Below are 15,213 nucleotides of genomic sequence, written 5' to 3'. Positions count from 1 at the left end.
TTTTTTGCTACACAGAGATATCTCAGGTGTGGTTGAATTGACAACTCAACTGCTAAGACCAATAAATATTCTTTGGCTCCCCTTGTATTGAATCGATAAATTAGGGCATAATACTACATGCGAAGGTTGTTGCGACCCCTACACTTGTGGGCTATCACTCCACAAGAGAGCCACAATATTAATATCAAAGAATGTAGAAAAGCCCATGAGTGCAAGTTGATGAATTGAAAGTAAATTGTATGCAAGGGTCTCAACAAGCATGACTGTATCAATGGTTAAATCCGGAGAGATCACCACCTTTCCAAGACACAATACCTTTGATGGGGTAGCATCACCAAATTAGAGATGCAAGGCCATATATGATCTAGCTTGAGCGTCCACCACCAAGTCCTTTCTTCCAATCATATGTTTTGTTGCTCCACTATCGAGCAACCATGAACCTCCTCCGGAAGCAAACTCCTACATAAGGTCAATGCTTGGTTTTAGGTACCCATTCTTGAGCGGGCCCTTTTATGTTAGTAACCAGGGTCTTAGGAACCCAAATATACCATTCAATGTACTCATAAGGAGAACCAATAAATTTGGCATAAACATGCCCATCACTAGCACGACATAAAACATAAGAAGGGTTAAAGTCGTCGGCTTTGTTGGGATGAGTGGCAATGCCCCTCTTCGCATTACAATGATCACCTTGTTCTTGTTATTCTCCTTAGGAGCACCCTCTACCTCTTTGACAAATGTTTCTTTAAGAGAGAGAACATGCTTAATATTGACTTTCTTCTTGGATTTCTTCTTCTTTGACTTGGGTGCAAACCCAAGTCCCTCATTCGCCACCACTTCCTTTTGATTGCTCAAAAGGTCACTAAGGTTCTTCTCGCCTTGTACACACGTCACAAGTCCCTTCTCAAGTTGCTCTTTCAACTTGGCATTTTCCTCCACAAGGTGCACATGCACACAACAAGGGTTAGACGCATGAACATTATCAATGAGCACAAAAGGAGGAGAAGTGGCTATTTCCCTTGTTAGTTTCGCTTGGAGTTGATCATGAGAAACCTTGAGGGTGGCGTGAGCACTCTTCAAGGCTTTGTGAGCATTGTCAAGCAACTCCAAATCCTATTTGAGTTTCTCATGGCCAACCCCAAGTTCAACCTTCTCGGTCTTAAGTACACTAGCAAGAACTTGAGAATGATCATAATCTTTATTTAATCGAGCAAGATCAACCTTGTGTGACTCGTCAAGAGCCAAACAAAGACCCTTCTCTTCTTCTAGAGCATGAGACATATCTGATCTCATCGGCATAATAACGACTATGCCCTTCCATCTTGGTGATGGTATCTTTGTGAGACTCAATGACATCATTGTCCTCACCCAATTGTTCCAAGAGAGCAATGAAATGCTTCTTGGTCTCACTTTCGAGTATACCCATGAACTTGTCAAAGGCATTCTCATCCACTTTTGCCTCCACTTGTTCATCCATATAATCCGTCAAAGAGGCAGTAGTGGATATGGTAGTTTCAATGTTGGAGGTTACCTTGTTTGTTGACTTGTCCATTAGGCACTTGGCGATGGGGATGTGGTCCTCGTTGAGGGAGTCAAAGAGCGACTTGTGGTTGGGGAAGTGGTGGTAATGGCCACGGAGGCCATCACTATCCCTTCACCACTAGCATCATCATCATCATCATCATCGGAGTTGTACTCTTCTGGCATCGTCTACCCCTTTTGAGGTACCCTATTCGTGAAGTTTCTCTTGTCGGGGAAGGACTTGAACTTGCCCTTGTGAAGGAGGTTGCCTCCATTGTCTTCACGTTTATGATAGGGCCAATCTACAACAAAGTGACTTACATTGTCGCAATTGTAGCACGCCCTCACTCGTTGCTTGACCTTGGAGCCACTTGACTTGTTCTTGGAGAAGTTGGGCTTGGTGTTCCTCTTGTTGCCCCAAAATTTCCTCGATGCAAGAGCCATGTGCTCGTGGTAAGCATAGTTGGTGTCTTTTGGACAACAACCTTCTTGTTCCTCTTCTTCCTATTTCGAGAATGCCTTAGCCTTAAAAGCAAGGTTGGGTTTCTTTGACCGTTGCATGAGCTAGAGCATTGTCGGGGTCTTGTTCAAGATGTTCATGGTGACGAACTCATCCAACACTTCACTTGAGGTCAAGGAGTCAAAATATGGTCTTTGACGGATCACGAAGGACATGCCTTTATTGAATGGCATCATGTCCTTGAGGAACTTGTATTTGACCCAATTTTCATCCATATCAACTTGTGTTTGACCCAATTTTCATCCATATCCTTGCTCTCATGGTCTCGAAGAGAAATGGCAAGAGCGGTCAACCTCAGGTAAAGCCCCCGTGGGTCTTCATCTTCATTCATCACAAACTCATCGGCTTCGTCAAGAACCACCTCAAAGTGTTGAGATGTGTTTCAAATAAGACTTGATACAAAAAACCCAATTAGGAAAATTAGTTAAATCAAGTTTGGGTCATGGCCCTTGTGAGTTAATATGAGGTTAGGGGACCATTCCTCCATAGGACTGGGGAGGGGCAACCGTGGTATGGATGCCCGATCCATTCTTTCCTTGAGAATAATTAGGGATAGTGGCACTAGCAAATTCCTTGGTGCAATCGGCATCCATTCCCGAGGAAAGGGGATTAACCACTTCCTTGGGATCAGTGGGGAGTTCAATACTATCAAGAAATTTATTTAGCTTGTCCTTGACCTCGTCCACCAAGGATGATTTGATAGAGTCCATGGCCTCATTCAAATCTTGGACACGACCGCAAAGTTATCTCCATCCTGAACATCATCGTCAACCATACTATTTAGGCGGTTAAGCCTTTAAAAGCAATGTAGCTCTAATACCAATTGAAAGGATCGATATGGTTGACTAGAGGGGGGGAGGTGACTACTAATTTTACCCCCTTTTAATAAATTAGGTTGAACAAAAAATAGGTTGTCTAGATATGCAACTAGGTGAGCAACCTATATGATGCTAACAACAACAACTAGAAAGAAATCAAAGGATACAACACGATAATAACTGTAATCACAAGTGGAACCGATATAGATGAGGATGTGTCAACGAAGTTCCTTCCTTTTGAGAGGAAGTACATCTCCGTTGGAGCGGTGTGGAAGCACAATGCTTCCAAGAAGCCACTAAGGTCACCATATTCTCCTCATGCCCTCACGCAACGCAAGGAGTCGTGATTCCACTAGTGGCGCCCTTGAAGGCGGCGACCGAACCTTTACAAACAAGGTTGGGCAATCTCCACAACTTAATTGGAGGCTACCAACAACACCAATAATATTCACCATAATGGATTGTGGTTTCAAGGTGACCTCTTCCGTCTAGGGTGCTCAAACACCCAAGAGTAACAAGATCCACAAGGGATTAGTGGGGGAATTAGATTTATCTTGGTGGAAGTGTAGATCAAAGCCTTCTTCTCCAAACCCTAGAAGATCAACAAGTTTTGATGGCCAGGGAGATAGATTGGGCGAAAATGATCTTAGGATCAAGAATAGAGCTTGGGGGAAAGAGGTGAAGTCTTCTTGGGGAAGAAGACTCCTTCATATACTGGTAGTGAAATCCAACCGTTATCCACATGCTGAAGCATATAAGTTGTACTACCTCTTAGACGAGTGATACTACCGCTTATAAAATGGCAACAAACTTTCAAGAAGAAGTACCACGAGACAGGGCGGTAGTACCGCTTGGGACGGTACTGCCGTGCCTACCACCGCACTAATTTTGCTAAAAGGGACGGAGGGGCAGATGCCTGCGTAAGAAGGTAGTGCGACCAGTAGTACCGCAACAAGAGGTACTTCCTCAGGGGCCCTAACTGTCACGCTGAAGGAAATGCTCAAAGAAAATGAACAAACAGAGCACCGAGGAACAACACATGAGGAATAACTCAACCAAAAGTAAAAAACAGAGAGAGAGAGATTGAGAGAGAGAGAGAGATAGATTGAGAGAGAGAGAGAGATTGAGAGAGAGAGAGATTGAGAGAGAGAGAGAGAGCTAGTGTTGCTCGACATCAAAAATATATTTGTTCTGTAGCTGACTCTTCCGCAAAAAACTACGTTGGGTTGGAGGGACTTGTGATTGAACACATGAAAAACCTTTGTCGGCCCTGGTCTCTTTGACATGGATTTCCTCAAACTTCAGTTGAATTCATTTGTGGTAGATTCTTCAAGACAATCTCCAAACCTTCACACACTTTGCCTTTGACAACCACAACGACTCTTGGTTACTCGAGAGTCAATACTGGCATGTATCGTCTAGAGAGTATGCATCTTTTGAGAGTAATAACCATAAGCTATCCCAACATAGTTTTACGTGACGTTCAACCACAAACTAAGTTTTGGCTCTGGGGTTTTCTCTCAAATCTCACAGAGAGGGGGTGCCTAAACAAACACATGTCAAATCAAACGGAGCAGCCAACGAACAACAATTGGGTGGGAGTAGCTATTTATAACCGGAGTATTGTTGCAGGTATTGTTATCTTTTTTTGTGGGTATTGTTGTTCTTCCTCAATCTGGCTCATTTCATTCATATCCAGTTGAGGGACACTTGGTTGCAAAAAAATACGTGGAAGGAGAAGAAATGATGAAATGCCAATGAAAGTCTATCTATTCTCTAATTCATCCGATTGCTATCCGCTTTCCAAAAAGGATATTCAAAGAAAAAGTACTATGGAATGTTGCTTGCTATCACTAGTTGCGGTTGCCGGCCGAAGAACTGAAGATCTTCAATCTATGATTGAGAGTTCCTCGAAAGAAAATAATTTTGAACACAAAAATGAAATAAGAATTGCTTATTAAAACATTTATCTCCATTAGATTAGAAAGGGTGGAAGGAAATGACACTACAATATTCTATTTTTTTGCGGTGGGACACTACAATATTCTTGTGAGCTTATGTCGCTAAGCAAGTGAAGAATATATCTAGGTAGGTAAACCACAAGTTGAATTTGGTAAATAATTATTTACACAATCACATCAATATGAATTGGTAAATTATGAGCTTCATTCGTCCCAAAATAGGTATCTCAGCGTTATACTAGTTTAGTATAAAATTATACTAAACTTTTTTTATTAAAAAATTATATTAAACTTGAAACACTTTCTTATGACGGAAGAAGTAATATACGAATATGTGTACCCATTACAATGCATAAACAATTATCTAATTGTCCTACACGTATTTGTATACAAACTAATTGAAACTGTCATCCTGAAAATAAAACTAACCACGTTCGCTGCACCCTGACAGATGTGCTACGCTCACATACACTAATGGCAAAACATCACTTACAGGGTTCCATACTCTGGGCCACGGTAAAGGAAGAAGAAGATTGGAAACTCCAGCTGTTTAGCTGACCGCTATCACTAGCGTGGGTCCCACGGCCACTACCCAGCGAAACCCAAACCTGACTGACAAGCAGGGCCTACACGTGCGCACAGTGGGGCCTTCCTTTTCCCCTCCCGCAAGAACAACTCCAACCATAAAACCCGAGATGTTTTTCATTTTCCCCAAACTCTCCAAGCAAATCCCATTTCCGCCGGTCCTCTCTTCGCCAAGCCGTCGGCGACTACTGCAGCACAGCCTCCTCCCCCTCCTCATGGCCGATCCCTCCCACTCCTCCCCCACGACGGCCTTCGCCGGCGACGCCCTCCTCGCGCCGGTGGCTTCCGACGCGCCGGACGCGACCCTCGCCGCCGCTGCCCCCGACCTCGACAAGGAGTTCGGGTTCCAGCGGGAGGAGCTCGGCAAGGAGAAGCTCGCGGGGACCGTGGGATTCCACGAGCGCCACGTGTTCCTCTGCTACAAGGGCCCTGAGGAGTGGCCATCCCGCGTCGAGGCCTCCGAGTCCGACCACCTCCCCCGCCTCCTCGCCGCCGCCATCAAGGCCCGCAAGCCCAATCTGAAGAAGAGCGTGAGCATTTCTTCTCCTTCTCTCTCCATCTCCCTCTCGGTTTGCTCGTAATCGGCTGATTTTGAGTTGTGACGTGGTATTGACATGCTTCTGGTACTGTAGTGTTATTTTAGTTTGGTTGTTGGGAGTGGGAACTGCTTGCGGGTCGCTCCGAGCGTAGGATTTAGCTGCTGACTAGTATTCGACTAGCAAGAGTTATCATATGATGTAGTGAAATTTAGTTATCTGCATGTGGTCGTGGTGGGTTCCTGCAGGAGATCGCTACCCTTGAAAGCTAACCAGTCGATCCGATTTGTGTTGGCGGATGATGTAGTTTCCGATTGCTCTCGTTTCAGTTTATTGTTTCTGAATTGACCAGTAGGAGCTCGCTTAATTATGGTGACCAGTGGTGTTGATATGCTTACTAGCTCGTGCCAGTTATGCTTGTAGATTGGGGTGTCTGTACTTCATTTTGTTCGCACTTTGTTATGGTGCATCTTTCACTAAGAATTGGCCGCTCAGTGATCTCCTCTGAGGATATTGCTGTTTCAAGTACTGTGCTCTTCAGGTTTTGAACTTATCCCGAAATCCACACAGTCTAGCATGTATACATGGGCCATGTGAGTTGAATTTTGGTGGTGATTTAGTGTTTATACGTGTTTGGTATGTGTTGGGTAATTGGATTACTATATCTAATTATTTGACTCACAACGTGTTGGATTCTCGCTGGATGTAATGGATTTTGTTCATGAACTCGTGTATCTGGTTCCATTCCCAGTGTTGATAAAATCGGTGGGTTCTCAATTTACTTATGATGTTTGGTTCCTTGACTCATTGTGGCAGTTCCTTATGGTTTTCTAGTCCATCTTGCTCTAACTATATGGCTTGTTTAAATTGCACACGCTGTACTTTTGGGGGGTTTTGCTGATACCCCTTGTATCCTGTTATCCTATCTTTGTAGGCATATAAAAATAGGGAATTATTTTGGTTCAAATCTAACCTCTGTTTGTTCCTGTTTAGATGTTTTTTCATTATTTGATTGCATCCTTTGCTATGTTATTTGCTTGCCGTCAGTATTGTCTAGATTTCGCCATCATACACCTTTGTAAATCATTTAGTACTATGTGCAGAGGACTAGGAGCTTACTCTTTTTTTTTGTCTTTATTCACATAGCGCAATACATGGAGTTGAAGTTATGAAACATTGATCACGTGATCTACAGAGTATATGTATGGAACATTGGCCATGTGATATATGGAGTTGAAATTAATAGTACCAGAAAAGTACTGCCCAATTCCTTTCGTCTCTTTTTGTATAGGTGTACGAGCATGATTTGTATGGTGCTTTTGAGTGCAGAAGTTCCTCTGCTTTGTTCCTTTATGTGGTCTTTGCTCCTTGGTATTGGATGGTAGGACAACACTAAAATTTTTGCAGTTACCCCATATAAAGATATCGGTACATAGTTACAAAGTTAATGAAAAGGATGTCTAATTAGCAAGTTTTTTTTTTTTGAGAATAAACTAGTGAGAGTATGTCACTGTTTAGCAATTGTACAGCTTCTGGGAATCTGGAATGTTATTGTTCAATATTATTAATCTTCCTAAGCTAGTAGCCTTATGTTCTATTCATATTCACTTTGCTAGTTACCACCTTATGTACTTATCTTCTTATATTCACTTTTTAAGTTCAGTATGTATACTTTGGCTGGTGTTCTTATTCTTATTATTTTATTTTTGGAAGTTGTCTGATTATTTTTGTTACGGCACGTCAGTTTCCTGCCTTTTTAATTAGTTCTGCGATGTGCATCTATCTGATCCTAATGTGATCCAATGGTTCAGCAATGTGACTTGTGCTTACGGAAGCACACCCCACCTTATAATATTGTAATAATTAGATTATTAGACAAGACTTGCCCATGTGTTTATTTTTTATTGCTAATAAATGGTCTATTTTACTCTTCTCAGACCAAACTGACCATTTGTGAAGGACAAGATGGCACTGAGCCATCTCTTGGAGATGTGTTGATCTTTCCTGATATGATCCGATACAGGTACCTGTAAGACTGGAAAGAAATAAACATGTAGTCTTTCCCTTTCTACTGTTAGATAATGGAATACATGAGTCAACTGATTATTTTCTTCAATATGTGGTGTATTGTTTGCAGAGAGCTGACCCACCTTGATGTCGACAACTTTGTTGAAGAAGTACTTGTGAAAGATACTGAATGGCTTCCTGGATCTCCTGAGGCTATAAAAGGTTCCTATGTTTTTGTCTGCTGCCATGGAAGCAGGGATAAAAGGTGTGGTGTTTGCGGTCCTGCTCTGATTACAAGGTTCAAGGAAGAGATTGAAGGACAAGGTCTTGATGGTCAGGTGGCTGTTAGTGCATGCTCACACGTTGGAGGTCACAAGTATGCAGGAAATGTCATCATATTCAGTCCAGATGCCAAGGGAGAAGTGACTGGTCATTGGTAAGAACCAGAAACTATCATAAAATCTACATTGTTGTGAACCAATAATCTCAATACCTTCCTGTAGCGTTCTCTATTTTGATTTTACTTAATCAAAATCCAGTTATTGATTACATTATTTCTAATCCTAGGTATGGTTATGTTGCTCCTGATGATGTGCCTGTGTTACTGCGTCAACATATTGGACAAGGAGAGATTGTGGGCCATCTGTGGAGGTATGCTTCGTGGTTTAATTATTACATGTGCTGATTTTGACCGAAGATGATATTTAGTTAGTACTAGCAAAAAGGCCCGTGCGTTGCAACGGAAGAAAAAAATTATAATCTTCAATTATGATAATCGTATTATGTTCTTAAAATTTCAGGACATTTCTTAAAATGCATGAACATTATTTGAATTATGATGAAAATGGCAAAGTATGTTTTGCTAATTAATGATAGCATATGCATAAGAACATTATTTTTATCTTGCTGATATATGTGTTTGCATTTGTAATCTAAGTGAAGTCTTAATTTGGTTGCAAACATATTAGACAGCTTCATAAAAAACAATCAATTTGTAAGTACATGCATACCAAATGTTTCAGGTTGCGTATCAAAATAATTAACAAAACAGTTTATATATATATGAAAGATCAAAGCTAAGCCATTTGTTTACGTAAAGCTTGTATAGACAACATTGTATATTTTTTTTATACATTAGAAACATTTTTTTGCGTGTGACATCAGAAACATTATTGAGTTTTGATGTCTAATTTTTTTAATACATATTTTGTATGCATCATGAACATTTTTTATATGCATGTTTTACATTATTCAAATACACGACTAACACTTTTAAAAAGTTCTATTTTTTATATCTACTTTGTTTCATACACATTATATTTTTTGTATATGTTTTCTTATACACAAAAAACATTTTCCTATGCACATTTAAAGTTTTTTAAATACACGATCAATATTTTTAAAAATAAAAGAAAAATATATTATTTATTGTCCATACGCACTGTACATTTTTTTGTATATATGGGAACTTTTTTGTCTATAAATTTGCTGAAATAGAAGAAAAAAAGAATTGTGTCTGCAATCGGGATCAAACTTGCGTCTGCTGGGTGGGACGGAGCGCATCCAACCAGCTGGGCTAGCCTTGTGCTTGCGATAAAGTATGGGAACCACACTCTTTAGAATTAGAAAGAAAGAGCCGAATCAAAGTTCAAAAAACGAATCGTTTTTGTCACTTACGGGTGGCATTGGTGGGTAATTTTGACGAACTTTAGAGGTAAATTTAATGACGTACCACAGAAGCAATATGTGCTTTATTAGTAGGTGTAGATATAGATATAGATAGCACAAATGCCCGTGCGTTGCAATGAAACAAATGGGACGTCTTTAATAACTCTCCTAGTTCGGCTCACATTTCCACAACCTAAGACATGGTCCCACTCATATTTCGTCGACCTACGGAGAAATACGGTTGATCGGTTCAGAATGCATGGTTCGCACATGTGGTTCATTATGGATAAGTAGACTACATGGTTCAGACTCCCCGATGTTGTTATAAACCAGGAAGGCAAATAATTTCAAAATTGGAGAGAAAATCATAGATGAATATGTTGAGTGAAGCTTGTTGCCCCTGCTGTCTTGAAGCTCCCGCACCAAAAAGCAAATGAGTGCAATGCTTTACAAATCTAGAACAAAACAAATCAAGGAAACTATCATTTTTTCTGATAAAGGACAAGGAAAATATCATAATCATGACACATTCATCCAAATCCTTCTCTGCGTGCAACAACCCAGTTCATCTGGCTGTGAACAACTAAGGCACATCCATATGCACACACCCACGTGACATTAGTTTAGTTACCAGATTGACTCCCACCATCATACCATTTTTTGAATCATATGGAAGGAGAGTTAGTCTCATGATGTATTTATATGGGAGTTTACCTCAAGCATCTGTGACTGAAACTGTCTTAGACAAACACACAAACACCTTGTGTGCAAAAAAAAACTGGCTCGGACAAACACACAAACACCTTGTGTGCAAAAAACAACTGAGAACATCCACAAGCTATAACCAGTTATTCTATCCCTATTGACTTCAAATGAAAACATGGTACCAAATGCTCAACTCTGTTCTCATATCAAATGGCTATTTAGCCATTAAAAATAAGGTGATGTATGGTTTGCGAGTCGGTACTAATACATCAGATTTCCTCATTCAAAACATGGTAAAGCAGACATAAGCATATGCTAAAATGGAGAAAACTCTCTGATTAAATTTCTTCTCTAAACCAGCTAATGCTTGCTCACCGTAGGTCAAATCAACATTTGAACTACGCTCAGTTGCTTATACTACTTTGGAGTTGCAATCAGCAACAGACCAATCAAACTGAAACCTATTTTCTCCACTACTAAAACGGCCATGGTGTAAAAATGCAGTCGTCTGCTGCACGCAACCAGACCAACGGCAGCGCAGAGGAAACAGTCCATCTCCATACGTTGTCCGTGATGAGGAGCACCCCGTCGGGCGGCTTCTTGAAGAAGAACTTCCGGAACAGCGCCATGGCCCCGGCCTACTAACCAGCGAGCCCCTCCAATCCCGGCACCGATCCTATCCGGAAGCGCGAGCTCCAGCAGCGGATTCGGGCCGCCGATTCGCGGAGGAGCCTAGGCCGGCGCTATACACGCCGAGAGCTGCTCGGCCTCGAGATTCAGGCCGCTGGCCGCGGCGATACGGCGGGAGAATCGCAGAGCCTCCTCCCTCCGGCGTCCATTCGTGGCTCCGCGCAGCCGCGACCCGCCTCTGGCCACCGGAGCACCGGCTCCCTTCTGCCTGGACCACGCCAATGCAGCCCCAGCCGTCGACGAGCCTTCCGCGAGCGCAGCGACGCCGTTCCCGATCCCCCTCCCTCCGGCCATCTCCAGCGTCCATTGGAGGCTCCGCCAAGGCCCCGTCCCCGACCTACCCGAGTCTTTCCCTGCTTCACCTCGCCGCGTGGTGCGCGTGGATAAGAAGACGCCGACGCCGGCCGCGGGTGCGTGTGGATAAGAAGACCTTGACCATGGGGAGGGGTGTTTTAATAAAAATGAAACGTTTTTTAACTAAACAAAGGACCGCGGGTTGATTAACTGAAAACGGAAGGACTTTTTTGCAAAAATGCCACGACGGACGACAGAAGCCGTACGCGCTTTATTAGTAGGTAAGATTTCACCCATCATTTGCATCTGTGTTGTATGGCTTCGTTGAGTACCATCGACATTTTCAGTCCTGCGTCCTTTTCTGTTGCTGTTGTATCTGAACCCTGACATGCTTATATTATAAAAACTGCATGGTGTGTGCTCTAGTTCTTATATATGCCTAGAACACTGGTTAATCTGAATAACATAATCTTTGATTTATGGAAGATACTGGGAAAGAAAGCCTCACTGATGCTTCTTTTCTCGAGCATTATAGTAAACTAAGCCAAGTGAAAGACTACTGAGTACAAGCATCTAGGCAGCATGGTGTAGGTTATTTTTTACTCCCCGCGTTGTTTTCATGAATTAGGTTGAAGCACTCATTTGTATGGATTATTCTGCCTGTGTAATGCCACGCAAGGATACTGTGTTGTTTTTTAAAATGTCCTTGATTGTTTATTTTCAGTGTCTTCACAAATTTGAAAATGACCTTTTTGTCATCAATCGCATTGCAACTGAACAAATAACATAGATTGTGATATTGTTTGGCAAATGTTGTATAAAGCACTGATATGTTGTGTTCATGTGTAGTTGATCTTTTGCCCAATGTTTGCTCCATAGGGATACCCCTCTCTGAAGTATGGTTCTTACACGTGCTATGCGACCTTGTAGGGGCCAGTTGGGTTTGTCTGAAGAGCAGCAGAAAAAAGCTCTGGAGCTTAGGCATGTGACGAATGGCGTAACTGAGGAAGAATCAAGCGCCAAAGAATCCCCTGAAGCAAATGGAACCAACGGTGCTGCTGCTTGCAACCCTACACCTGCAGGTGGATGCTGCCAGGGCAATGGAGGAGGGTTAACCTGCTGCCAAAGTGATCTGCCAGAAACAAAACAGGACAAGAGCATTCCAGCTGAGCAGAAGCACAAGAGCTCTACGACAGAGAGTGACAAAGAAAACGGCGCCGCCAGCAAGAAGGGATGCATGAAGATTTGCCGGATGCCCACCTGGTTTGAGACCTGGGACAGGTCTGACACCTACACCACTCTTGCTGTTGTTGCCGCTGCTGCAACGGCGTTCGCCGCTTTCAGGTGCTACAAGGCCATGAACTGAAGCCTGCGAAGCAATGCTCAAAACAAGGCCAGGTTTTGTGCACCAACGACAGACTACCGCAGTAAAACAATCTGATTTGAGAATAATATACTGCTTGTGCATATCAATATGCAAGGGTTAGGACTTTAGAAAGAATGTAGCTGATCTCGAGATGGCGATGAAAATCTGTTACGCATAATGTCCCCGTGTAAAACTCGTAAGTTTGAAGTTTTCCGCTCCTTGGCTCTATGGCTATGGCCGTGGTGTTCCGCGTGATGATGCTGTGCTGTTTGGCTGGAATGAACTGGGATGTTCTTGGGCATGTGGATTTTTAAGTTTTGCGTTAGAAAAAATTGCGCATTGCTGGCATTTGCACTTTAAAGCACAAATTGTGTCGGCACGATAAATTTCTGTTGTGTCTCTGGCTCGTATGTTTTTTTCAGAAGCAGTATCTGCAACTTTTAGTTTCTTTTTCTGAAGAGGAGACAAAATCTATTCCCGCTGTTTCATCATGCACAAAATTTGACTAAGTTTATGACAAAAACTATTTACATTTAGAATGTCAAATATACTTCCTCCGTTTCCAAATATAAGTCTTTTTAGAGATTTCAATACGAACTACATACGAAGCAAAATGGGTGAATCTATACTCTAAAATATGTTTATATACATTCGTATATAGTTTGTATTGAAATCTACAAAAATACTTATATTTAGGAATAAAGGGAGCATATCATTAGGTTCATCATAAGATGTACTCCCTCGGTATTTATATAACGTTTTGTTTAACACTGATAGTGTCTACGTTTTATATTTGACACGAAGGCAGTAGGTTCATATTTTATATACCTCCTATGATTCAAATTAATTGACACCAATTTAGTACAAAGTTGTAGTATTAAGTATTGTAGATATAAACAGTTTTTTTTTCCATAAACTCAATCAAAGTTTGCAAACTTTGATTGAGTTTATAAAAAAAACTGTTTATATCTATAAAACTATTTTATTATTGCCTCTAGGGCATATTTTCAACAGTCCCCCACTTGCACTAGAGTCAATAATCTGGTTCACATCAATATGTGATTTACATTGTCATGTACCTAACATCCATATAGTTTTTGTGTTGATCATGTTTTGCTCGTGGAAGAGGCTTAGTCAATGGGTGTGCAACATTTAGATTCGTGCGCACTTTGCAAATACTTATGTCCTCCTCCTTGATGTAATCGCGGATGGAATTGAAACGTCGCTTTATGTGTCTGGTCCTCTTGTGAAACCTTGGTTCCTTGGCTGGAGCAATGACACTAGTGTTGTCACAGAACAGAGTCATTAGATCCAGTGCACTCGTCACAACTCCAAGATCTGTCGTTAACTCCTTCATCGAGACACCTTCTTTAGCTGCCTACGAGGCAACTATGTACTCCGCTTCGCATGTAGAATCAGCTACCGCGCTTTGCTTGGAACTGCACTAGCTTACTTCACCCCCGTTAAAAATAAATACGTATTCGGTTTGAGACTTAGAGTCATCCGGATCAGTGTCAAAGCTTGCATCGACGTAACACTTTACTACGAGCTCTTTATCACCTCCATGCACAAGAAACATTTCCTTAGTCCTTCTCAGGTACTTTAGAATATTCTTGACCGCTATCCAGCGTTCTACTCCTGGGTCACTTTGAAACCTTCCCGCAATACTTATGGCAAGGCTGACATCAGGTCTTGTGCACAACATTGCATACATGATAGAGCATATGGCTGAAGCATAGGGGACGACACTCATCTTTTCTCTATCTTCTGCAGTCACTGGGCATTGAGTCTTACTCAACTTCATACCTTGTAACACAGGCAAGAACCCTTTTTCTTGGACAGTTCTATTTTAAACTTCTTCAAAACTTTATCAAGGTATGTGCTGTGTGAAAGTCCTATTAAGCGTCTTGATCTATCTCTATATATCTTGGTGCCCAATATGTAAGGAGCTTCTCCTAGGTCCTTCATTGAAAAACTTCTATTCAAATAATCCTTTACGCTTCCCAAAAGTTCTATATCGTTTCCAATCAGCAATATGTCATCCACATATAATATTAGAAACGCTATAGACCCCCACTCACTTTCTTGTAAATACAAGCTTCTCCATAAACTTGTATAAACCCAAACGCCTTGATCACCTCATCAAAGCGCTCATTCCAACTCCAATTTGCCTGCACTAGTCCATAAATTGATCGCTGGAGTTTGCATACTTTGTCAGCATTCTTTGGATCGACAAAACCTTCTGGTTGCATCATGTACAACTCTTCCTTAAGGAACCCGTTAAGCAACACTACTAGGGAAAACCCTAGCAGTAGCGCGGGTATTTGGTGTATCAGTAGCGCGGGTAACTCCGCTACTGATACGGTGCTACAGCTAAAATTTATCAGTAGCGCGTCTTGACACACGCTGCTGCTATCCCTACTTAGCAGTAGCGCTTTCTGTACCGGCGCTACTGCTATGTGTATCAGTAGCGTGTTTTGACACGCGCTACTGTTACTTTAGCAGCAGCGTTTTCTTGTCCAGCGCTAAAGAGTGCTACTAC

At 41.9% G+C, this 15,213-nt stretch overlaps 1 protein-coding gene across 1 annotated transcript; it reads left to right on the top strand.

The window, feature by feature from the left end:
- The first annotated feature begins 5,504 nt into the window (after positions 1-5,504).
- On the top strand, positions 5,505-13,032 carry LOC123438369. The gene is made up of 5 exons (XM_045115772.1): positions 5,505-5,935; positions 7,879-7,964; positions 8,079-8,384; positions 8,516-8,599; positions 12,236-13,032. The coding sequence occupies exons 1-5, from the start codon at positions 5,516-5,518 to the stop codon at positions 12,669-12,671; spliced, it is 1,332 nt and encodes a 443-aa protein (XP_044971707.1). The 5' UTR covers positions 5,505-5,515; the 3' UTR covers positions 12,672-13,032.
- The last annotated feature ends 2,181 nt before the right edge of the window (positions 13,033-15,213 follow it).

The sequence above is a fragment of the Hordeum vulgare genome, chromosome 1H (genome assembly GCF_904849725.1).
Source record: "Hordeum vulgare subsp. vulgare chromosome 1H, MorexV3_pseudomolecules_assembly, whole genome shotgun sequence".
NCBI classification, from domain to species: Eukaryota; Viridiplantae; Streptophyta; class Magnoliopsida; order Poales; family Poaceae; genus Hordeum; species Hordeum vulgare.
Note: the sequence above shows the minus strand (reverse complement) of the source record. Positions and strands in the feature narration are given on the sequence as shown.